A 20,116-nucleotide genomic window follows, 5' to 3' on the forward strand; every position below is an offset into this window, starting at 1 on the left:
TCCAGAGAAGCTGTTTGGCTGGTAAAACAGGTTGTGTCTTGTTCAAACAAACAAATCACCTTGTGTTTTCATCTGCTTTCTGTGAGTGTTTTTCCCTTCCTAAGTTTATGTTATAGAACATTCTGCATTCCTATCAGCTTATACAAACTGTTACCTACAATCTTACTTTATAGCGACATTAACTTCCATTGTGAAGAAGTTAAAGTACAACTACAAATCACTTACTGCAATCAGACCATTATTTTGTTTTATATACTGTCATTGGAAAAAACAAACACTTCTTACCTTCTGAACATCAGCATCATGCTTCTGCTGCAACTGAAGTTTTTCTTCATGAAATTTACCTTCTGCTATTTTCATTTTCATGTCCAGCTTTAAAACCAAAATTGAACAGATATATAAATTAAAGAATAATGACCGTTGCCTAACTTTTAAACTATACATTTATCCCTTTAAGAAGGCAAGCAGAAGTCACCAACAAATAATGGCTATGAAAAAAATGTATATTCAGTTTCTCAGTATTTTCATACTTATTTGATAAAACTGATAAAAAGATCGTAGCCTAAAATATTTATTTAGCAAATCAACGTGTAAGACGTTTTAGTTGGCAATAAAAACAACTGCTACTCCCCAGAAAAAGCCATCACCTTTATTTAAACAAACACTTAAGAATGAAACTTTTAAGATCTCTGTTAATATACCAAGTATGGTAAACTTGCTTTTATCACTCAGGCAGGTGTTACATTTATACAAAGAATGTCCTTTAGCCCAGATGCACATTTATTTCTGTTTGTTTTCTGTTATTCAGAGCTTTCACATCATAAGCACATTTCCTTTTACAGGTTACTTATATCGGGATTGAGGATATTGCTGCTGAATTCGACTGCTGAAATACATTTCCTGCTTGTGTTTGTTCACAGTAGCGCACTTGAATCCCTGCGACAATAACACGTTGCCACTTCTTATAGTCAACGTTTTCATCTTTAAAAAGTATTTTTAAATCTCTTGCATCTTGTGTCATAGAGGACGCTGCAAATATGACGGGTATTTAGTGTTTCTCAGAGTTTTCTAAGAAGCAAAAGTGACACCTCGAGTTCAGATTAAGTTGATTCCACTCCCACGTTCAGTCATTTCTCCTGTTCAGAAAGCAAAGCGGGCAGAAAAATTTCTTCAGAGTGACAGACCCCAACAACCCTGCTGGCTTCAGGAAAGACCGAAACCGTTGGCGTGCGAGAACCAACATCTCCCCGGCAAACACCTTCACGCGGCCTCTCGCCACCAGAACAATGGCCATTTGCCTTTTGGATGCCGAGAGCCCAGGGTGCTGAGGTCCACCCTGCGCCCCCGTCGCCATCCAGCCCTTCTCAGCTCTCACATTTTTGTTTGGCTCAACTGAGAACCTTCTGACCCTCTCAACTGACAAACTAAAGGAACCAACACGCATTATTCGTTCTGCCTTTATTTCTATTCCTTTGACTCACCAAAAGTAGCCATCCCAGCCTGAATCTTTTTCTAACATATGCAAAAAATAAACACACTGCAAATTAATTTCTTTGATAGGACTACTTTGCGTTACGTATTTCTGTTTATTGTGACTTGAAAACGTAGGCTACAAAAATCCAAGTGCACTCAAAAATGCAAAATGCTGTGCAGTAAAAACGGAAGAACTGAAAACAGAGAAGCAAGAGCAGCAAATTCTTTTGATTTCCAGACTCCACATCCACTGATACTCAAAGCACAAACCTGCTTGTTACACCACATAGAAAGAGGCTGCGGATCTCCCCAGACTAAAGACGCACACAGTCTTATGCATATTGCCCGCGGGGCAAAAAGTTAGATTGAGAATTAATCCAAAGCAAGCGGATAGTATTCTCAGCTGTCAGCCATCTCTTTTATCAGCATCACAATAAAAATGCATGTTCTATTCATAAAATATATGTAAATGTATATATGAAAATAAATACATGCATATATCCCTCCAACAAAGTGACATTATACAAGAAAAATCTTAGTACCCGGTGATAAATAAGTGGTGATTTCAAAAAGAGCACAGTAATCCACTTCCAGATAGACAGTTTGTGAACATTCCATAAATAAATATGAAGGTCTTGTAAAAACACAAATACTAGAAACTAAACATGAAAGAGACTCCAATCTACTTGAATTACATTAAAAGCTTATGAATTACTGATGTATAGCTACAGCACTTGCATAGCTGTTAAATCCACACAAACACATTACATTTAAAACTCATTAATAAAGTGCGAGCCTCTTGGCTGATGTAAATTAATCCTTGGCGGTTTGCATCAGCTGAGATCTGGTCTACATTTTATTATTCTGTAGGTTGAAAGAACATAAACTCAAAAATTCGTCTTGTATTAAATACGGACATATATTTCCAAGTGATGGTGACTGTTCTCAGCCACACGGTTGTTCTCGCACAGGTTGGCAGCACAAATCCCTGTACCTGCGCTTGGCTCCCACTTCTTGTCATTCACCTTCCACTTAACGCCATTCTTGCGCTAGTTCTCAATTTCGGTTCATTAATTCATTGCACTAATTCCAGAAGAACAGGCATGCCTTAAAACGTCACGGATTTGGGGGCTACTTTCCAAAAAGGACAGGCAGCCTCATCTCAGGAGAGCTGCTTGCAACCAAACAACGCATTTGAAAAATGGGGCTGTCCAAGATACAGAAGTCAGCTCTTAATGAAGGCAAGCACTGTAATAACAACATAGATTACTTTGTCTTTGAATACAACAACAAAAACAAACCCAAGCAACAAAACCCACTCTTGAAAAATCCCCAAGACAACTCCTCATCAGCTGAGGCTCAAAAGGTGATACCTTCAAAATGACTCAAGGTCCTCAACTTCTAGAAACTTAAGGAAAGTTTCAGAACCCCAGACATTTTCCTGCCCTGTCTGCTTCATCCACCACTTATGTAATTTTGTCCCTTCAGGACCTACTATATAAATAAATGTGAGGAGCCCTGTATTAAATGTGCACATGGAGCTTTCAGCTGGTCTTCAGAGGAAAGTTGTATTTGTAATGAGCAACTGGTAAAAAATAAAATATCTCTAACAACATTTACATTTTATAATGGTCCACAGTTCCCAAACACACATATATCTTCCTCACAATTTCTGGGAGTGTTAATTTGAGCATTTTCTGTAAAAATAAAGACATATTGGTTTAAAAATTCTACACTTAAAATTTCCTCTGTGGAAAACTGCTGGAACAGCCAGAAAGCATAAGGACAACGAAACAGTGTCCTATAGCAAAGCTTGGAGAATGGTTTCATTTATAAATCTGCTTTTTGACCCACCCTTCATGTAAGGCAGGCTTCCAATCTCACTGCATGTGTAGATTAAAAAAAAAAAAAAATGAGCCATGTAAACACGTTTTTTAAAGTGATCTCACTAGGGCTGGGGTTGAAGCAAGTGGGCTCATCACAACTGGGAGTGAACCTTCTCCCCTTCCATTTTCAAAATTTAAACACGTTATTAAATACTAATTTCAATAAAGGAGTATCTTTCAGATTGAAACCATACGACATTGAGTCAACCGCGTATCCATAGCTCCCAAACGTCAAACCCCATTTGCCGAGCTAGGCCCAGCGCTTCGTGACTTCACGTGATGCTCCTCCCTAAGGTGCCCTTTGCACTTTGGTTTTACTTTAGTTATTAAAAACACCTTGAGAAACAAAATGACCTACAACAGTATCAAAGACCTTCGTGAGTTTGAGAAAATAGATAAAAACAACTCAGAAAAGTCATTCACCTTGTTGGAAGCAATTAACTGCGCTCATGCTCACCAGTTTTAATACCTTTTATTACAGTTAAGAGGCAGCAGAAAAAAAAAGTGAAATTTATGGCATGTTACCATTCAGACGAAAAAAAAAGGAAAGAAAAAAGTAGATATTTAGCTATAGCTGAGACATTTGCAACTATGTATGAAATGCAGCAATTGCTGGTGCCTGAACATCATTCCTTTGGATTTCTGTCATTGTTTATTCTCCTTACAAAGGGTATGAGGCAATTAAGCCCCGAGGCCATGTAAACATTACTGATGTCAAACATCTGTGCTGTCCCTGTTATTTAAAGCCATGGAGGGTGGGATCAACAGAACTGCTTTTATGTGCCCAGTCACACTTTCTTCCTAATTTAAAAAACCAAAACACCACCAAACCCAGCACATAGTTACCTGAAAACGAGGTTTCATCATGTCACTCTCCTATATTTTCACAGCACAGGTTGGATGATATGAAAATTTAAATAATAACTGTCAAACTTCAGGCAGTAGAGTCTAATCTGCAACTGTCGTAAATCTTTGGCAAAAAAAAAGGTGATATCTCAGTTTTTCATGACAGAAGATAAACATTCGTCTTGTCACCGTTCACAAAAAATTTGCAGAAATATTTAAATACTTGATTTAAAAGTAAATCGATAAGTAGACCAACAATATTAATCTGAGGCTGATCGGTGTCAACTTGTCATCATGACAGGGATCACCCTCAGGCCAGAGGTGGCATCTTGAAGTTTTAACATCCATCGGAGATTTGGTTTGGATATTTCACAAAACAGTACTTGTTTGCTTGCCAGATTTTTTTTTCCAAGTCTATGAATATATGGGGGAGGGAGGGAGGAAGCGAGGAAGGGGGAGAAGGATGTAAACAATAAATGAGAACTTCAAAGTAAGAACTAACAATGGAGAACAATGACTTGTGTATCTTACAATATATGACAAAACTTATTTGTCTTGGTGTTATGCAGCTGCTAAAAGAAATCAGTGCACAATACAAAGCTTTGATATTTTCATGGAAGAAAAAGGTTCTTAAAAAAAACCAACAAACAACTAGAACTTTCTACTGAATCGTGTTTACACAATATTCTCTTCCAAGGTTAAAAAAAATAAATATCGACAATTTATACAGTGTTTTAAAGTATAGAGGCATGGCAAGGCAGCAGATACCGTACTTGCAAAACATTCAAGATTTATTATATACAATAAATGCCAACTTCAGACAACAGTAATTTGGAATAGTGTATATCACATCACAATTAACATCCCTTATTGAGGGATGGTGGCGTGGAGTTTTGCCACCAAGCTGGTATTACTTGATTGACATTTCCACAGCTCTGCTAGAATTTAAGAACAAATCCTATAAATTAAAGTTATAAATAATATTTTTGCTAGTGGAACACTCCACACAATAAAAGCAGGTTCTCCATCTGGGATTCACATCAACATCGGGTTTTTCTCCTGACGTTTGTGCTCATCCTCTGAGTGTCACACAAATTAAAAAAAAAAAAGTTATAACTACATTTTGAAACAGCAGATACATTAACTACTCCAAATTCTGCATTGAATATCATCAATATTTTTATCCAATGCAATTCCTAAGGTGAAATAAAGGTCTTGCAAAGTCTCCATTGCAAAGAGCTTCCAGTCTGGACAAGCCAGAGACAGACTGAAAGAGCAGCGGTATCAAATAAGTAAAACATGCAAGTCAGAAATTGGAATGTAAAAAGATCTTTTATAAACATGGCATTTTGCCCAGATTCAAAGGTCTCTCCACTAAAGTCTATGTTTATGATCTGGACTATATTATTTGGCCTAACAAACATTTATGCTTCTCTCCCAATACCTAACCTTCTCCCTATCTTTACTACTTAAAACCACTACCACTGCTACTTCCAGTTACAACATTTTTACTGGGGCCTCTTTGAAGAGAAACTAGATATTCACTTAAGTGAAAAATTAACATGACATCGCCCCATTTTTATAGCCACTAAAAATGAAAGGCTTTGTCCTAAATCAAATCATACCAGCTCTCCCCACCAACAAGAGTCTGATTTTTTTTTTTTAAATGACACTGAACATTAATACCCATTTGCTGTATACAGAAAAATAATTGAATGGACAATTGTTCTTATTCATATGTAAATGTCATTAGTCTCTTTCAAATGAGAACAATGTATTTTTCATAGATTTCCAAGTTGGGGGTGGTGGGAATTGGGAGAAAAGCATACAGCTTTGTATCCCTGCAACTGTAAGCACTTGAAATGATATTTTTACTCTAGAAGTTGGTTTATTTAGCTAATAAACATGGCATGCAAAGTAGCGCTACAGCACAACATACTAAACAGCATCACTTGGAGCAGCAAGTGTCTGACTTCCATACATGAGAAATATCTCTGCTGCTAGTAGTAGAGACTCTGACATCAGTAAGTACCAAAACCATTCAAAATATGTTTAGCAACTGAGCAAGTTTATAAGTGGTAATAACTTAGGGGCAATTTCATAAGAGACGGCTCAGAAATGCAACAAACTGCATCTTCAGTTGCCAGCACTGAAAATCGAACCCAGTCGAACCGTGTGAACATCCAGAAATCATACGGATTTTAAAGGGAGTCAGTAAAATCTGAATAAAATAGTAGATGCTACTTGAAAACTTCATATAATTCTAGGAGTCCAGAGATGCAAATGAGTCTGTATACACCAAGTCAACACCACTTACAGTTTTTTCCCCAGTGTTACTCCTTATTTTTCATGTGTTGCATTTCAGCATTGAATTTCCAACAGCTCCTGCCTTTATTTCACAATTGTGACATGCAGGAAGAACAGTGTACAGTCCCTACTTTTTCTAGTCAATGTCTTTTCTCCCTTAAAGACCAGGATCTATACATGCAAAAAAAAAAAAAAAAAATTCAAAACTTAAAAAAAGTGAGATGCTTTGAGGTAGAGATTAATCATGCAGCTAAAGATTAATTCCCAGCTGCTTGGCAACCATCTGGACATTCTACTGGTTAAAACACCAGTTTGAATTGCTAACCTACCTCTTTGATCTTTCTCAATGTCTCCAGCACATATGTGCAATAATTAAAGACATAGTTCACAAACTACTGAAAAAAAAAAAAAAGCACATGTAATATATATCTCCACGACCAGACCAATTAGTATCAAGAATTATAAATCACAAGTTAGTTTATGAAAACATGTCTCATCCTGACATACACTGTTTGCCTCAGACCACTCCAGCAATAAAATAAGGTTTGGGGTTTATTACATTGCGTTCTGAAGAGTTATCAAAGCGAGACAGGATGCGATTTCCTCACAGGAACACAATGGACAACTCACACGTGTCCTCAGGAACAGGACATTAATCAGCCAGGAATCATGTTCACAGAAGTCAAGGATCGCTGTGTTTTTACACATGAACTAACAGATTACTATTCAGAACGATAACTTGGGGGTGAGAATCAGTTGACAACTCAATTCTCAATATAAATCAGGCACCGCATCCAAAATAGACATCGGGTTTGGAGACAAAAGGAGAAAATTCAAATGAATCAGGGAATATTCCAAGTTGCAATACACACTGATTGGAACAATTTTCAGAGGAATAAAACAGTATTTTCAGAACCAAGTTGTCACAAGAAAGAAGTTAAAATTGAGATGAAAGCAATAATTATGTCTTATCTGCCTTTTTTGCATTTTCGTGCCCCTTCTTATGGGCCGCACTTGTGTGAACAGAATTCAACATGAATTCCTACATTTTCACCAGAATATTCACCAGAATTAAAAATCTTAACTATTTTCACCTCTTGGAAAACAACAAGAGGTTTATGAGCAGAAGTATGACTTGGGCGGTGCCGGATGAACAGGACGACAAAAGAAGGGGAACAGTAAAGGAACAGAAGTGGACGTAAAGAACAGAGGGAGCTGAACAAAGAAAATTCCAACACAGAAAGCTCCAGTTCTTGCTAGTTCTAGGCCTACCTACAGATGTGTTTGCATCTCAAATGTTTTCAGGAAGTCCATCAAAAACACCCTCCTCCTATTATTAGTAAATATCTCTGAGCTTAAAGAGCATGAACAGGATCCCCAGTCTCCCGAGACGCCCATCGGCTCCTTCAGCTCATTGGGATCCCCAGCTCCACACCCAGATGTATCTGTACCCACCTACCGAGCGGATTTAAACTCTAGAGGCGCACACACACGAGCGCTCAAACACTTTCGTTTCATTATATTATCCAAGAGAACAATACTGATGTATTTTGTTACCATTCTTGGAAGATATGAACGAAATATCTGTTTTCAATATGGAAAAAATATCACACTCATGATGTAGCTAAAAGCACAACAATGTTAATTTTGCATTGGTAAAGGCTTAGTTTAGTTACAAGAGTCCTTCTTTTAGGATGCTGTCTCCATATTAGTTTTATTTATTGCTTTTAATTTGGCATGCATGAAACATTTAACTGATGTATTTAAATACTTTGCCGTAGAACAGAACAATTAAGAGGAAGCAACGAAAACCAAAAGGACAATGCTCTCTCATCACCATCTTCTAACTGCAGGGACACATCTTTATCTTCAAGAGAGCTTTTTTTGGTTGGTTGGGTTTTGTTTTTTCTCCTAAAACCCCACCTCTTTTCTGTAATAACACCAGCAAGTATTATTCACTCTCTCTCCCAAGTTCTACAACTTACTTTCCTTCCTGCCTTCTCTTTCCTCCACATCTTATGTATGTCTCCTTTTGGGGAAAATCTAAATCAGAGCCCTTATGCAATTCTCTCCATTTCAAGTTATAACCTCTTGCCAAATAAGTGAGAAGCACAGTAAATCTGCTGCTTTCAACATCTTCAACTCAGAACGCCTTTAGCCAGACCAAGACTTAACTATAACATCATCACTGCAATACGCTGATTTTATCTCAACGTAAATATATCACTAGAGCCCAACACTTTTGGTGCAGTAAAACTATACACATGGTTTGATGGTCTTTATAAACACAATTTGTGTCATGCAAGAAATAGGAGTGCTCATTCACAGACAAGAGAAAGACATAAAGATTACAAACATAAAGGTTCCAAATAGCTTTTTTTAAAAGGCTGCATTTTAAATGTATAATTCTTGAATATATTTTAACAAAAAAAATCAAAAACAAACGACCCTCTCTTTCTTTTCGTCTTACTTCTGGTCCTCAGTCCATGAAAACGCATTTTCAGGGGGAAAAATATCTTTTTCCTATTCTCTACACTTTAAGATCTCGTTCCCTCCCCAGCTCATCTCTCCTTTTCCCCAGGCAGTTCTCTCTTCCTCAGTCCTCATTCCACAAAACAAATGGCTGGAAATTCTCCTGCAGGTCATTCTGTATCCTCTGGAAAACTCTCCCAGACTTTACCACTGGATTTCCAAAAAAAATCAAACTGGAGAAGTGACAGGAGCACAGTAGGGATACACCAAATAAACTGGAATCAGAAAACGCTCTCAGTTGGAAGGGACCCACAGGGATCATCGACTCCAACTAGTTGTCTGAGAACAGTTAACAAAACTTCATATTTTATTGGCATAGCTAAATTTGTTTCTCAATTCCAGAATAATTTCAAAGCCATATCTTAGCGGTGGTGTTGGTTCTGTTTTTCTGAAAATTCACAAATAAGAACCTTTTCTTTCCCCCCCTGCCCCGCGGGGTGCTGGCTGGCATGCAGGATGGCTGAAGGTGAAGTTCAAAGGGAGCTTTTCCCTATTTATCAAGCGAGGCAGTCAGGCCATCTGTTCTGTTGTGCTGTACTGCTGAAAACTGTTATATTCCTGTTTTGTTGCATCTTCCTTGCTCGAACCCGTGTTTTTTCAGTAATGACAGTTTCCCAAACAGTTTAATCCATGTCAGAAGTATTTGGGGAAAATATGACTAAAAACCACTGCCTGATGATATTCACATTTTCAGAAATCTGTGATGTGGTTATCATTGAAACTGGCCATGTGTTTAGTATTACAGAGTCGAAACAGGTGCAGGAATGGTTTACGAACAAAGGTCTAAAGGTTAAAAGCAAAAAACCACAGTTATCCTATTTTATGTGCTCCCATTCGACTACAAAGAAGTTGAAAACAGTTAAAAGTTTACCCAAAGTCATTTGTACAGCACTAGTTTTCTGTAAATACATTTACATTCTATTAATGAAAAGGCTTTATTCTTAATTGAGCTTCACAATCAAAATAAGATGAAAACACATTTAAGTTTTCTACTTAACAGCACACACATGGTGATTGTGAAATACTGTCTATAACCTTTCCAGTTTAAACCAGCGCACAGTCAAGTACCGTTAGCAAAGAGTCCTGGATTTTTACTGTGTGGTTTAATGGATTTTTCCACTGAACCAGCGAAGTATTCGCTGAGTATTTTACGTAGCTACTCGGCATGCATTCCTGTTTATTTAATTTGAAAATATTATTTAAATGACAACATTGTGCTTTTGATTTATTTATTTTTTGGTCTGTTCTCACATGTATGAAACCTTGTCCCATTTCGAGGCAACGGCGGTTTGAATATTGTCAATACAAAAGAAGAGGCAATATTAGACGGGAGCAGAGTAAGTGAAAGGCAAGAGTTTGTTCGGGGTTTTTTTAATAATTTTCCGAATCTGTCGGATTTCCTTCCCTGAAGTCTGCTCCACCAGATCACTGATTCACTGACTTTCCAAAAAAAAAAAAAAAAAAAAAGAGAGAGGTAGCACTTACATGGTTTCAGAAGAATCTGAATTATTTATGTGCTAACCAGAGTTTATTTCAGAGTTATCTCATGACTGACGTTTTAAATAAACTGAGCAGCTTATGACAAAAAATATCAGGCCGTGGACAAGGTAAAAATGACCACAAAACTTTACTTTTGTACATGTACAGAGTAACATGGTATGAGAGAATGAGACAGGCAAACTTCGACAGTAATCTCACCAATTAACAGTGTTCAAAAGAAATAATAGAGAAACCCATATGAATAAAAGAGGATTGGAGCTAGAGAATGCAAATATAGAAATAACGTAGGTCCTAGTAGAAAAAAGGTGTGGATCTGTAGACAAAAATCTTCACTAAATCAAAGGTTCCAGTGCTTCTGTTAAAGGGTAGTTTGGAAAATTCCTAGAAATCAAACTCTCCTACACTAAAAATTCCTTCAAAGGAACACTAAATGTGTTCAGAAAGTCTTTTAGTCCTTACGTGATTGGGAAATACATTAAGTACTTAATGAAAAGCCCTGACACTTCAGCAAAAATTCTCTTACATGAGATTTTTCTGCTATAACAAACTGCTTTGTGAATATCCAGTTTCCAAAGAAAAAACACTAATTTACTAATTTAGGTGCCATTTTCTTTTTCTAAAAAGAACCTTACCTCTTTTTCATGCATTCGAAATAGCGCCTGTTCATCACGAAAAGTGCTGCTTTTTCCTAGGCCAGTTTTCGGTGTCATCTGTTGAATGAGAGGAAGTTCAAACCAACTTATCAAGCTCAAAGCAGTAACTCCAAGTAACATCAACCCTCACCAGAAATGACAAATATTAAACATGTCTGTTTGCCCTTATGAAATATCAAGGCAATGTAAACACCTACCAAAGACATTGGCATCGGTTTCTCCCGCAAGTATCTTGGATTTTCTAACTGAAAAACAAGTTAGAGAAAAAGCAATCACGTCAGCAATGGCTTATTATATCTTACAATCACTAAGAAATATCTCCAAATATTCAAGCTTTTGGGTGCGTACTTTGTAAGGAAATCCCTATCAGTGAGCGCACACCTAATGCAGTAACTGTATCGCTCAGGAGAACAACAACAGGATGGATTTAAGAACTTGATTATCTATTAAAATATAATTAATCTGCAAATCACCAAAACAATAGTGTGTCTAGACACATGGCAGTAACCCAGAAGCAACACACAAATAATTTTCCTGTGCATAATTCTTTCTCCTTTACAACATTTCAACGATCTAAGAAAATCACTCATCAGAATGCACAGGTCTAATAACATAATTCATAAGTCATAGAAAATCTTCATAACATTTTGTTGGACATGACCTAACCAGCAAGTTTCAAGATTTTAGTGTCTCCTAATGCAAATGGATCCAAAATTGCATCTTTTTTTTTTTTTTTTCCCAAACACTTGTGGTTGTAAAAATTCTGCCAATGCAATTTTGAAAAGAATTTGGCAGCTAAATACATAGCTTACAATAGATTTCCAGCTTTATTGGATAAACTTTCATTTAAATCAGTGCAAAGCTACAATAAATTCACAGATCACAATGATTTTAATCTAGTGTTTTCAAAAAACTAGACAGCATTGAAATTATACCCACATATGTAAGTCATAGAGACAAAACATAAGGAAATAATTCATTAACAGTACTGTATAATTAAAGCAGCTCTTTCCATCACTATTTTTAAGAACCGAATACAACACATTGTTCACAACCCACTTCCTCTATCACGCAGTTATATCTTTTTAATTTTCTCAAACATCACATCACAGAGAACGCAAAATACCCAGGAAAAGCTTTCAAGGGTATAACCTTGTAAAATGCAGCAGCGAGATTTGGAATATGAATGTGATTGCAATACACATCTCACAACAATTAGACTCTTTTTTTTCCCCAAAAAAAAGATTAAGTTGATCTATGAGGCATGGCAAATATATCAAATGCTTGCACTTTCTCCAGCATTATTAAATAAATGTGTGTGTTGAATTTATCAGTGAAAAACAGGATTAATCCCTCTGAAATTTCAATTTGATACAGGATCATTCATTTCCTGGCCTAAAAGGTTATGTAGGATTTCTATATGTTCTTGAAGAGTCGTCATATTTCACCCAGAAGTAGTAGTTGATATTAGCAGGTTTCACACAAACTCGATTTCAAGGAATAGCATTATTATATATATTATACTGTAGTATTATTTTAATACCATAGCTGAAAGCATATAAAAAACAATAATTCAACAAATAACCCATATATTTTTATTGTCACAGAGTTTACTAAAACAGACACATTTTATTTCATATAAAGCATCCTGGGTTGTTTTTATTTCAGGATTTGCTTGATGTCTTTTTTTTTTTTAAAATATGCCACAATGACTGGCATGCAAAACACATGGGTAGACATTAATGAATGAAGGAATCTCATGTGCACCTAGTGAATTAAAAAAAAAAAAAAAAATCAATAATTCTGAACACAGAAGAGGAGAACTGGTGAGGAGAGGAACACAGGAGCGAGAACATCATGGCGCACTAACCACAGACAAATAACAGTGGGGGGAAAAAAAAATAAATTAAGAGAGAGATGGAAATTAAAAGTACAGAAATTCCAAAGCAGGAAAATCTTTTTGTCCTGAAGTTCAAGGCAGATCCTGGCTCTGGCTCCAGAAACGGGAGCAGACGCCACCGAGAGCCGCCCCAGCACCTGGGAATTTAGAGAAGGGTAAGATCCTGATTTCAAAGGCTTAATTATTTTCCACAAGCTCCCTCTCTTGCACAAAAATCAATGCAAACCCCCTTTACTTTTGCTTTTTTAACGCTAAAAATTCTTGTGAATATTTAAAATTAACTCAAATACTTTATCTGACCATGAAATTAAGCTGCTTACAGTCTTCATTCCAAGCCCAAACTACAAGGTATATCCTACTTGTTTACGAGAAAGAAGGAAAATGTGTCTCTAATATTTGCATGGCCTAAGTCTCGCCTTTTTTGATTTTGTAACAGCAGCCATATGTGCTTTGAAGTTAAATGTTCCCACTTTGTTACTTGTTGTGGATTATATCCACTTAAACTGATCTGTAAACATTTAATTTCTCAACATTCATTCTTTTCATGCTGGTCTTCTGCAAAACTTCTTGTTCTCAAAATTAGACCACATTAAAGAGGGAATATCACAATAAAAGAATGCCCAAAAAAGAAAAAAGCTTGTATTTATGAGAAACATGCAAATTTAAAAATAATAAGCAAAAGGTCAGAGACAAACCAAAATACATATGTATGAAACTGAAGAGCTGCCATGAGAAGAACCGTAAATCACATGCTTTTTTAAGAGTATGAACCAAATAAATGTCATCATGAAAGACATCTTTATTTGAACTAGAATTGAACTCTAATTTGTAAATACCACTTCTTAACAAAAAATGGCATTTTGAATTTCTTTGTAGAAAAGATTTTGGATTCTCCGGTTCTGTTAGGCAGTCAGACAGACAACAAACCATTATTTGAATTTGTGAGGACTGGCGGTCACCTTCCAGCCCTCAAGTCCTTATGAACCAGAGCTGGGCAGGCTTTGGATCATCGCATCCCCATGAAGAGATTCCCATCGCTTCACAGAAATCATCTACTTTATGAAAATATACTTATCCTCCTAAACTGAAAAACGCATGGCAGAAATCTGCATAGAAACACAGATGCCAAAACTTAATTTGAGGTAAATTAGCCATAATTTTTAACTTTAACGTGTTCCATTTCTATATAAAGTGGTCAAAACTAAACATTTTTGAAGTACACCATTTGCAAGCTACCAATGCAAGCCATGAGCGAGACATCAACAGAAGCAGTAAAACGAGCTGAAACGGTTTCCCCAGAATCAAGGACGGTGCAGAAAAAGCACAACTTGGAGCACCAAGAACTTCCACAAGCCTCATCCTTGGGACATCAACCATATTTCACCCTCAGGCTGAAAACTGCGCACGGGCTCTGGATCTGCCACAGACCAGCAACTTCTACCAGGGCTTCTGCTCCTTGGACACAGTAAATACCACGACGATGACAACATTAACATTATGCTTTCATTCTACACCTCCCGAAGTCACATTTTGTTGGTTGGAAGATGTTGATCAAGGTATACTGATCTTCAACAATGCACAACTGCAGCTCATTACGGTTCAGCAACAGTCAGAAGGTATCTTGTATATATTAAGATTCAGAGGGGAAAAAAAGCAAAAAAAAAAAAAAAAAAATCACATTTACATCAGCAGGCTTGTTGTACATTCCCCCCTAAGCTTCTTCAAAGACAAAATGCGATTGTTTTCAAAACAAGGATGGAAAAAACACACATGAAAGAGTTAAGAACACTTAAGATTTTGAAATGGTAAACAACTAAACTGAACCTTGCCCTAAGTTCTTACTTTAATCTCACAAACCCAGCCAGCCAGCATGTTCCCTGCAGAAAGAACTGCTGAGTAGCTTCAGGAAATTTGAGTAAGGACATTCTTATCTAACATCATAATTCGCAGGGAAGTTCACTTTAATGCTGCTGCTGCAGTCTTAGTGGAAGGACATTAAAGCACAAGGAGATTGTTTGTCAGCATGGGAGCTGGACTGGGTTTTTGAAGTCACACCACCGCTTGGAGTTCACTGTGGGAAAGTTTTTGCAGCGTTGCTGCCCTCCAACACCACAACATATACAGTAGGTATGTTTATAGTAAGCAGACAGACTAAGAAACCAAACAAAAGATAATCAAATGGTTTGTACAGAAATGGTTGAGCTTAACTAGGCTGGAAAGACAGAGGCAGATGGGAGCCAAGTCCACAGAACCAGCACAACACAGACTCCTGCTGCAGCCACCCAAGAATTCTCTATTCTTACATCTATTTAACCCTGTGTATATATAATTTCTCCCAGAAAGAAGAACATAATGCGAGCCACCGACCGCGGAATTTCTTTGGTCTAAGCCCTCTTCAACTTTTATTAGGCAATAACATTTCCCACGATAAATTCTTCAGGGCAAGACCTGAGTGTCCAGGTTCTTGGTATTGAGGATCCCACATCACTTGTGGGAAAAGCTAGAGAGTTAATTCTCCTGGCTCAATTCCAATGATGAAAAATTATGTTGTCCCTGATTAAAAAGCCCTTTGCTATTTCCCCAGGGTACAATCTCTTTGTGTGCTTTCTACCTGAAGTGCTGAATTTCCTGGGATGTTTAAACGAGTTGCTTTGTCACACTCAAAATTTGCTACAATTCAGTGACAAATGAAAACGTATAAGAAGTACCATGAAAAACATACACAGAGCAGGTCAGGTAAGAATATACAGTGGCTTAATTCATTGTTGCTCCTCATGTAACTAAAATTTTATATCCAAAAACTGTGTTTGTCTACAATCTAAAGAGCTTCACAACTACACGAGGTAAGAAAAAAAGAGAGCGCAAGTTTAATTCCATTATCCAGCAAGTTTCTTTTCCTGACACTACCTATATTTCACAGTATTTAATTATTTTTGAGACATAACTAAAGGGAAGGTGAGGATGTTCCATCTCTGAAGCGTACTAAGTTTGCAACGACCTGTAGAAGTTTGAGAGCTGTCAATAAAATAAAATAGCTGCGGGATTTTTTATTATGTTCTAAAATAGCTAAAGAATGACAAAGAAAGCTCAAAGAAACAACATGACCAAAGATTACGTGCATTTGTCTGAACTCCTGCCTCTGAAACTTTTGCCTTCAAACAGCAACAAAAGGATTTCTTGTCTACATTGCAAATGCAACTTCAAGGCATGAACACTTAATAAATGATAGGCCCCACATCAGTTTAGATAAGAGTCAATAAGTGCAAAGAAAAACACATTTTTATAACATATTTAAAATTAGTTTGTATTAGTATTCCATGTTTAAAAGGCAAATTTATCACCATCAAAACTCAACTTTTTTTTTTTTAAACATTTACCTATGCATGACTAGAATGTAAAGAACTTGAACAATAAACGTTTGGTAATCAGGAATGCTGTAAGGCAAATGGAAAAATTCTTTTATTCCTCATGAGACAACAATATTAACAAAGTAATGCAACAGTCTTACTTGTTGTGTAGAAAATGTTATTATGACTAATAACAAACATCTGAAGCCTCCACAATACCGTCTGTTAAGCTTTGACCTCTCTGCTTCGTAATCATAAAATTATTTCCCAAAACTTTTCACAGTATTTTTAATAAGAATAATAAAAAATAGCAGCCACTGATGTAGGCATATCATAAAGCGAATTCACATTCAGCATGTGACCTTAAAAATACATGACCTTTGAAGAAGAGGACATTTATAATATATCAAAGAAGCAGAAGCCCAAAAAGATGAGGGTAAGAAGAAATTAACGGTTTATAAGTGGTTATTATAACCAAGACAAACCTCTCCTGTAACAGTGAAGGCTGAGCATGAACTTGCAGCTGGAAGATGCGAAGCTGTTCTCATCTTTATGGAAAACACCTACCTAGATATTTGCAGATTCCTGAATAGAAGCATATTCTCCAACTATACTCGCTTGAAATAGGAATAGCTTCCTAAAATTTCAAGTATTGTTACTGAGAAAAATCCTTGTATAAGGACTTGTCCAGAATTCCCAGGATCAGCTTTGTCCCCATCATTGCAGGAAAAATGTCCAGAAGGACACATTGTTTGCGAGACCAGCAACGCTGGTTTGCCATTTATTCCTTTACATACAAATAAAACTCAAAAACAACCCCACCCAAACTTACAAATAATAGCAGCCACACCTTACACTCAAACCTTACAGATTCTGAAGTGCTGCCATCATTTAGTAAGCTTTTTTTTTTCATTTTTAATAATTACATATTCTTCCTAAACTATGAAACTCTACTTGAACCTTCCTGACCCCTTAAGAACCCATTGGAGGCCACAATCCATAGCAGGGAAACTCTGTTCCACAGCAACCACTTCCAGACCTCCTTTTACAACCTCCAATCCTCTCTGTCAGGTAACTCCCAACAAGCCTTATCAGGCAATCAAAGTTTCTCATTAGCGACTTGTTTAATTACCATCCCAGGAGAGAAGACTTGAAAAATTGATTTATGTGTCACGGTTGCCAATTTGTTATCCAAGAGAGCTCGTATATCAGTGGAGGATCATCATAGTTTAATAACCATCCATTATCAACACAACATGGTTGCAAACTGGAATTTCAATTAGAAAAAGAAATAAAAAGCAAATAAAATTAAAGAGATAAGCAAGCAGGCAGATCAAAAATGATATAAAAATGCTGGATATAAAGAGATTCTTTGTCAGCATCAATTGGAACAATTTGTAAAATGGCCATTAGCAAGTTCCCCCTTAAAGCAGCTTTAAAAGCTCAATGTATTACAACTATCTGTTCATATAATCTAGGTATTTATACAGCCTAAATATCCAAAATCTGCAAGTGGCTGCTTGCACATTTGTTTTCAGACAGCTGCATCACACTTCTGCAAATTGGAGTTGACAGATACTGAAAAGCTTTCCAGAGATCCACTCTCCCCACTTTACAAAACTACAATTCCTGAAAAATATATTCGTCCAAGTCTGGAAGTGCTAGAAATTTCTCTTGTTTTACTCTGTAAAAGACAAGGAGCTCCAAGAAGCAATACCATGCGCCCAGACTCATATTTTCACTGATCTCCACCTTCAGTTTAGAGAAAACAGTCGGGTGGCTCCTGCATTGTCTGAAGGGCAAGAACTTCCTCCTCTCTCAGCAGTAAAGCAAGGAAGGAATTTGCATTTGGAATGTGAACAGGCCCCCAAACAGCAAGAGAAACACCAAGAACGGCACAACAGAAGCTCACATTCTCTCTTACCATCTATGTCTTTACTGAAGCGAACTTAGCCAGCAATGCAAAAACACTGAGTGTAAATGCCAAGATTTTTAAATGCTGTCATATCCCTCTGGGCTGATAATAGTGTAGGAAGAATAATGATTATTTGGTAACTGATTAAACCGACATGAAAACACATTATTTTTAAAATGACAAAGCTGATGTATTTCATTAGAAATTAGCTCTCATCCCTCCTAAGTTCAGCTGCCCTCTTTCCAAACACAACTGAATGAGCTTTCAACCTGTGAGAACAAGCAGAAAATGTAAAAGAAAAAAAAAATACCCTTCTTAATTAAAATAAAAGTGATCTTAATAAAATTAAGTGCTTATGCAAATATTAATCAAATATTTATTAATCAAATCTATTCATTTTACCCCAAGATTCCAACTATTGAGACGTGCTTCAAGGTCACTGTCATCCAAAGACATGGCTTTTTTATGGTGATGCTCCTGGAACACAAAAAAAGTAAAACAAAATATCAGAAGAGCTGGCAGATACACAACATTAAGAAAAAAGCTGCTCATCAGACTTGGCCATGTCTACAGTGCACTTCCTAACAGTGCCATGATACCTCTGACAGCTTTAAACTAAATAGTAGGATACTGTGCTAAGAAAGGAATTCAGAGGATAAATTAACCTGCCTCCTCACTTTGATGTTGTTCTTTATTTTATTTATTTCCAAGGCAATGCCCTCCTATATAAAGGGTGAGTTTACTAAACAAAACCCAAAACACTCCATTCTTCAGGCAGCGTATTTATCACAGAAAGGAGCTGTCTCCACAGTACCTTTTATGTGGCTAATCCAGAATTCAGAGATCACCTGACCAGCCTCCAAATAAAAATAATAATAATAATAATTGAAGGAAACCACAGCAAGGCAGGGATAGTTACAGAGCTGCAAAGGCAGAGGATGGAGTAGCTGCTGCCCAGCTCAAGGCTCAGGCTCCTCTTTGCAGAATTTCTACCACTCAGTAAGGGCTCTAGTTATTGTTCCTCAAGGTTACGTCTTTCAGTTTTTCCTGTAGGACAACGGTAAGTACTGATTGTATTTAATGTGTCAAATTTACTTTGTCTCGTTGAGTTTTGTTAGCAAGAAGTTTGTGTATTGGCGTGCAAGCAGCTCTTCTTTAAGCCTGCTCGTTCATTATGAACATACAGTGAATGGAGCTTTGACTTCAGTTAATCAACACTTGGTTGAGGCAGCTCTTAATGTTTCTTAAAAGACTCCCTGTTCCTCTACCTGGACCTGAATTATGCCAGAACATCTGTGCGGCACTGACAGCAGAACAAGATACTATTTGTTCCAGCGAGCCAAATGTTCATCAAACTGTTTGGCAAAGCAAGAGTGGATTATTTCACTTAAAGGCCCTTTTAAAGCTGTAATCATAGCAGAATCCAGAATGTGGAGCTAAAGAACAATGAAGTGCAGTGATTTGCCCAACACTGCCCTGGGAGCTTGTGGCAGAGCCAGGAACAAAAAGCACCAAAACCAAACAAAACAACAAAACGCTTTAAAGGCTCAAATCCAGATTTCAACTGAAGGAAATCCTTTTCTTTACAATAGATGCTCCATAAGAAATATTTCTTTAAGTCAAGTAAAACAAACAGGAAACCAATAAGGAGAAATTTAGTAAATCCAGCATCTGTTGGGTTTTTTATTATTTTTATTCTGGCATTTCTTTTTTAAATTACATTTGTATACATACAATCAACACACACAAAAGTACAT

General features: G+C 36.9%; 1 protein-coding gene across 3 annotated transcripts in view; it reads right to left on the reverse strand.

Annotated features, from left to right (window-relative positions):
• CEP112 (centrosomal protein 112) overlaps positions 1–20,116 on the reverse strand; it is a 147,909-nt gene that overhangs the window by 116,973 nt on the left and 10,820 nt on the right. For all 3 annotated transcript variants that reach the window (XM_065648055.1, XM_065648054.1, XM_065648056.1), the window contains 4 exons: positions 18,762–18,836; positions 11,395–11,442; positions 11,177–11,254; positions 286–372 (listed from right to left, as the gene is read on the reverse strand). In XM_065648055.1, the coding sequence (XP_065504127.1) occupies positions 286–372; positions 11,177–11,254; positions 11,395–11,442; positions 18,762–18,836 (288 nt within the window). The remainder of the gene's footprint in view (positions 1–285; positions 373–11,176; positions 11,255–11,394; positions 11,443–18,761; positions 18,837–20,116) is intronic.

Source organism: Caloenas nicobarica, chromosome 18 (genome assembly GCF_036013445.1).
Source record: "Caloenas nicobarica isolate bCalNic1 chromosome 18, bCalNic1.hap1, whole genome shotgun sequence".
Lineage (NCBI taxonomy): Eukaryota > Metazoa > Chordata > Aves > Columbiformes > Columbidae > Caloenas > Caloenas nicobarica.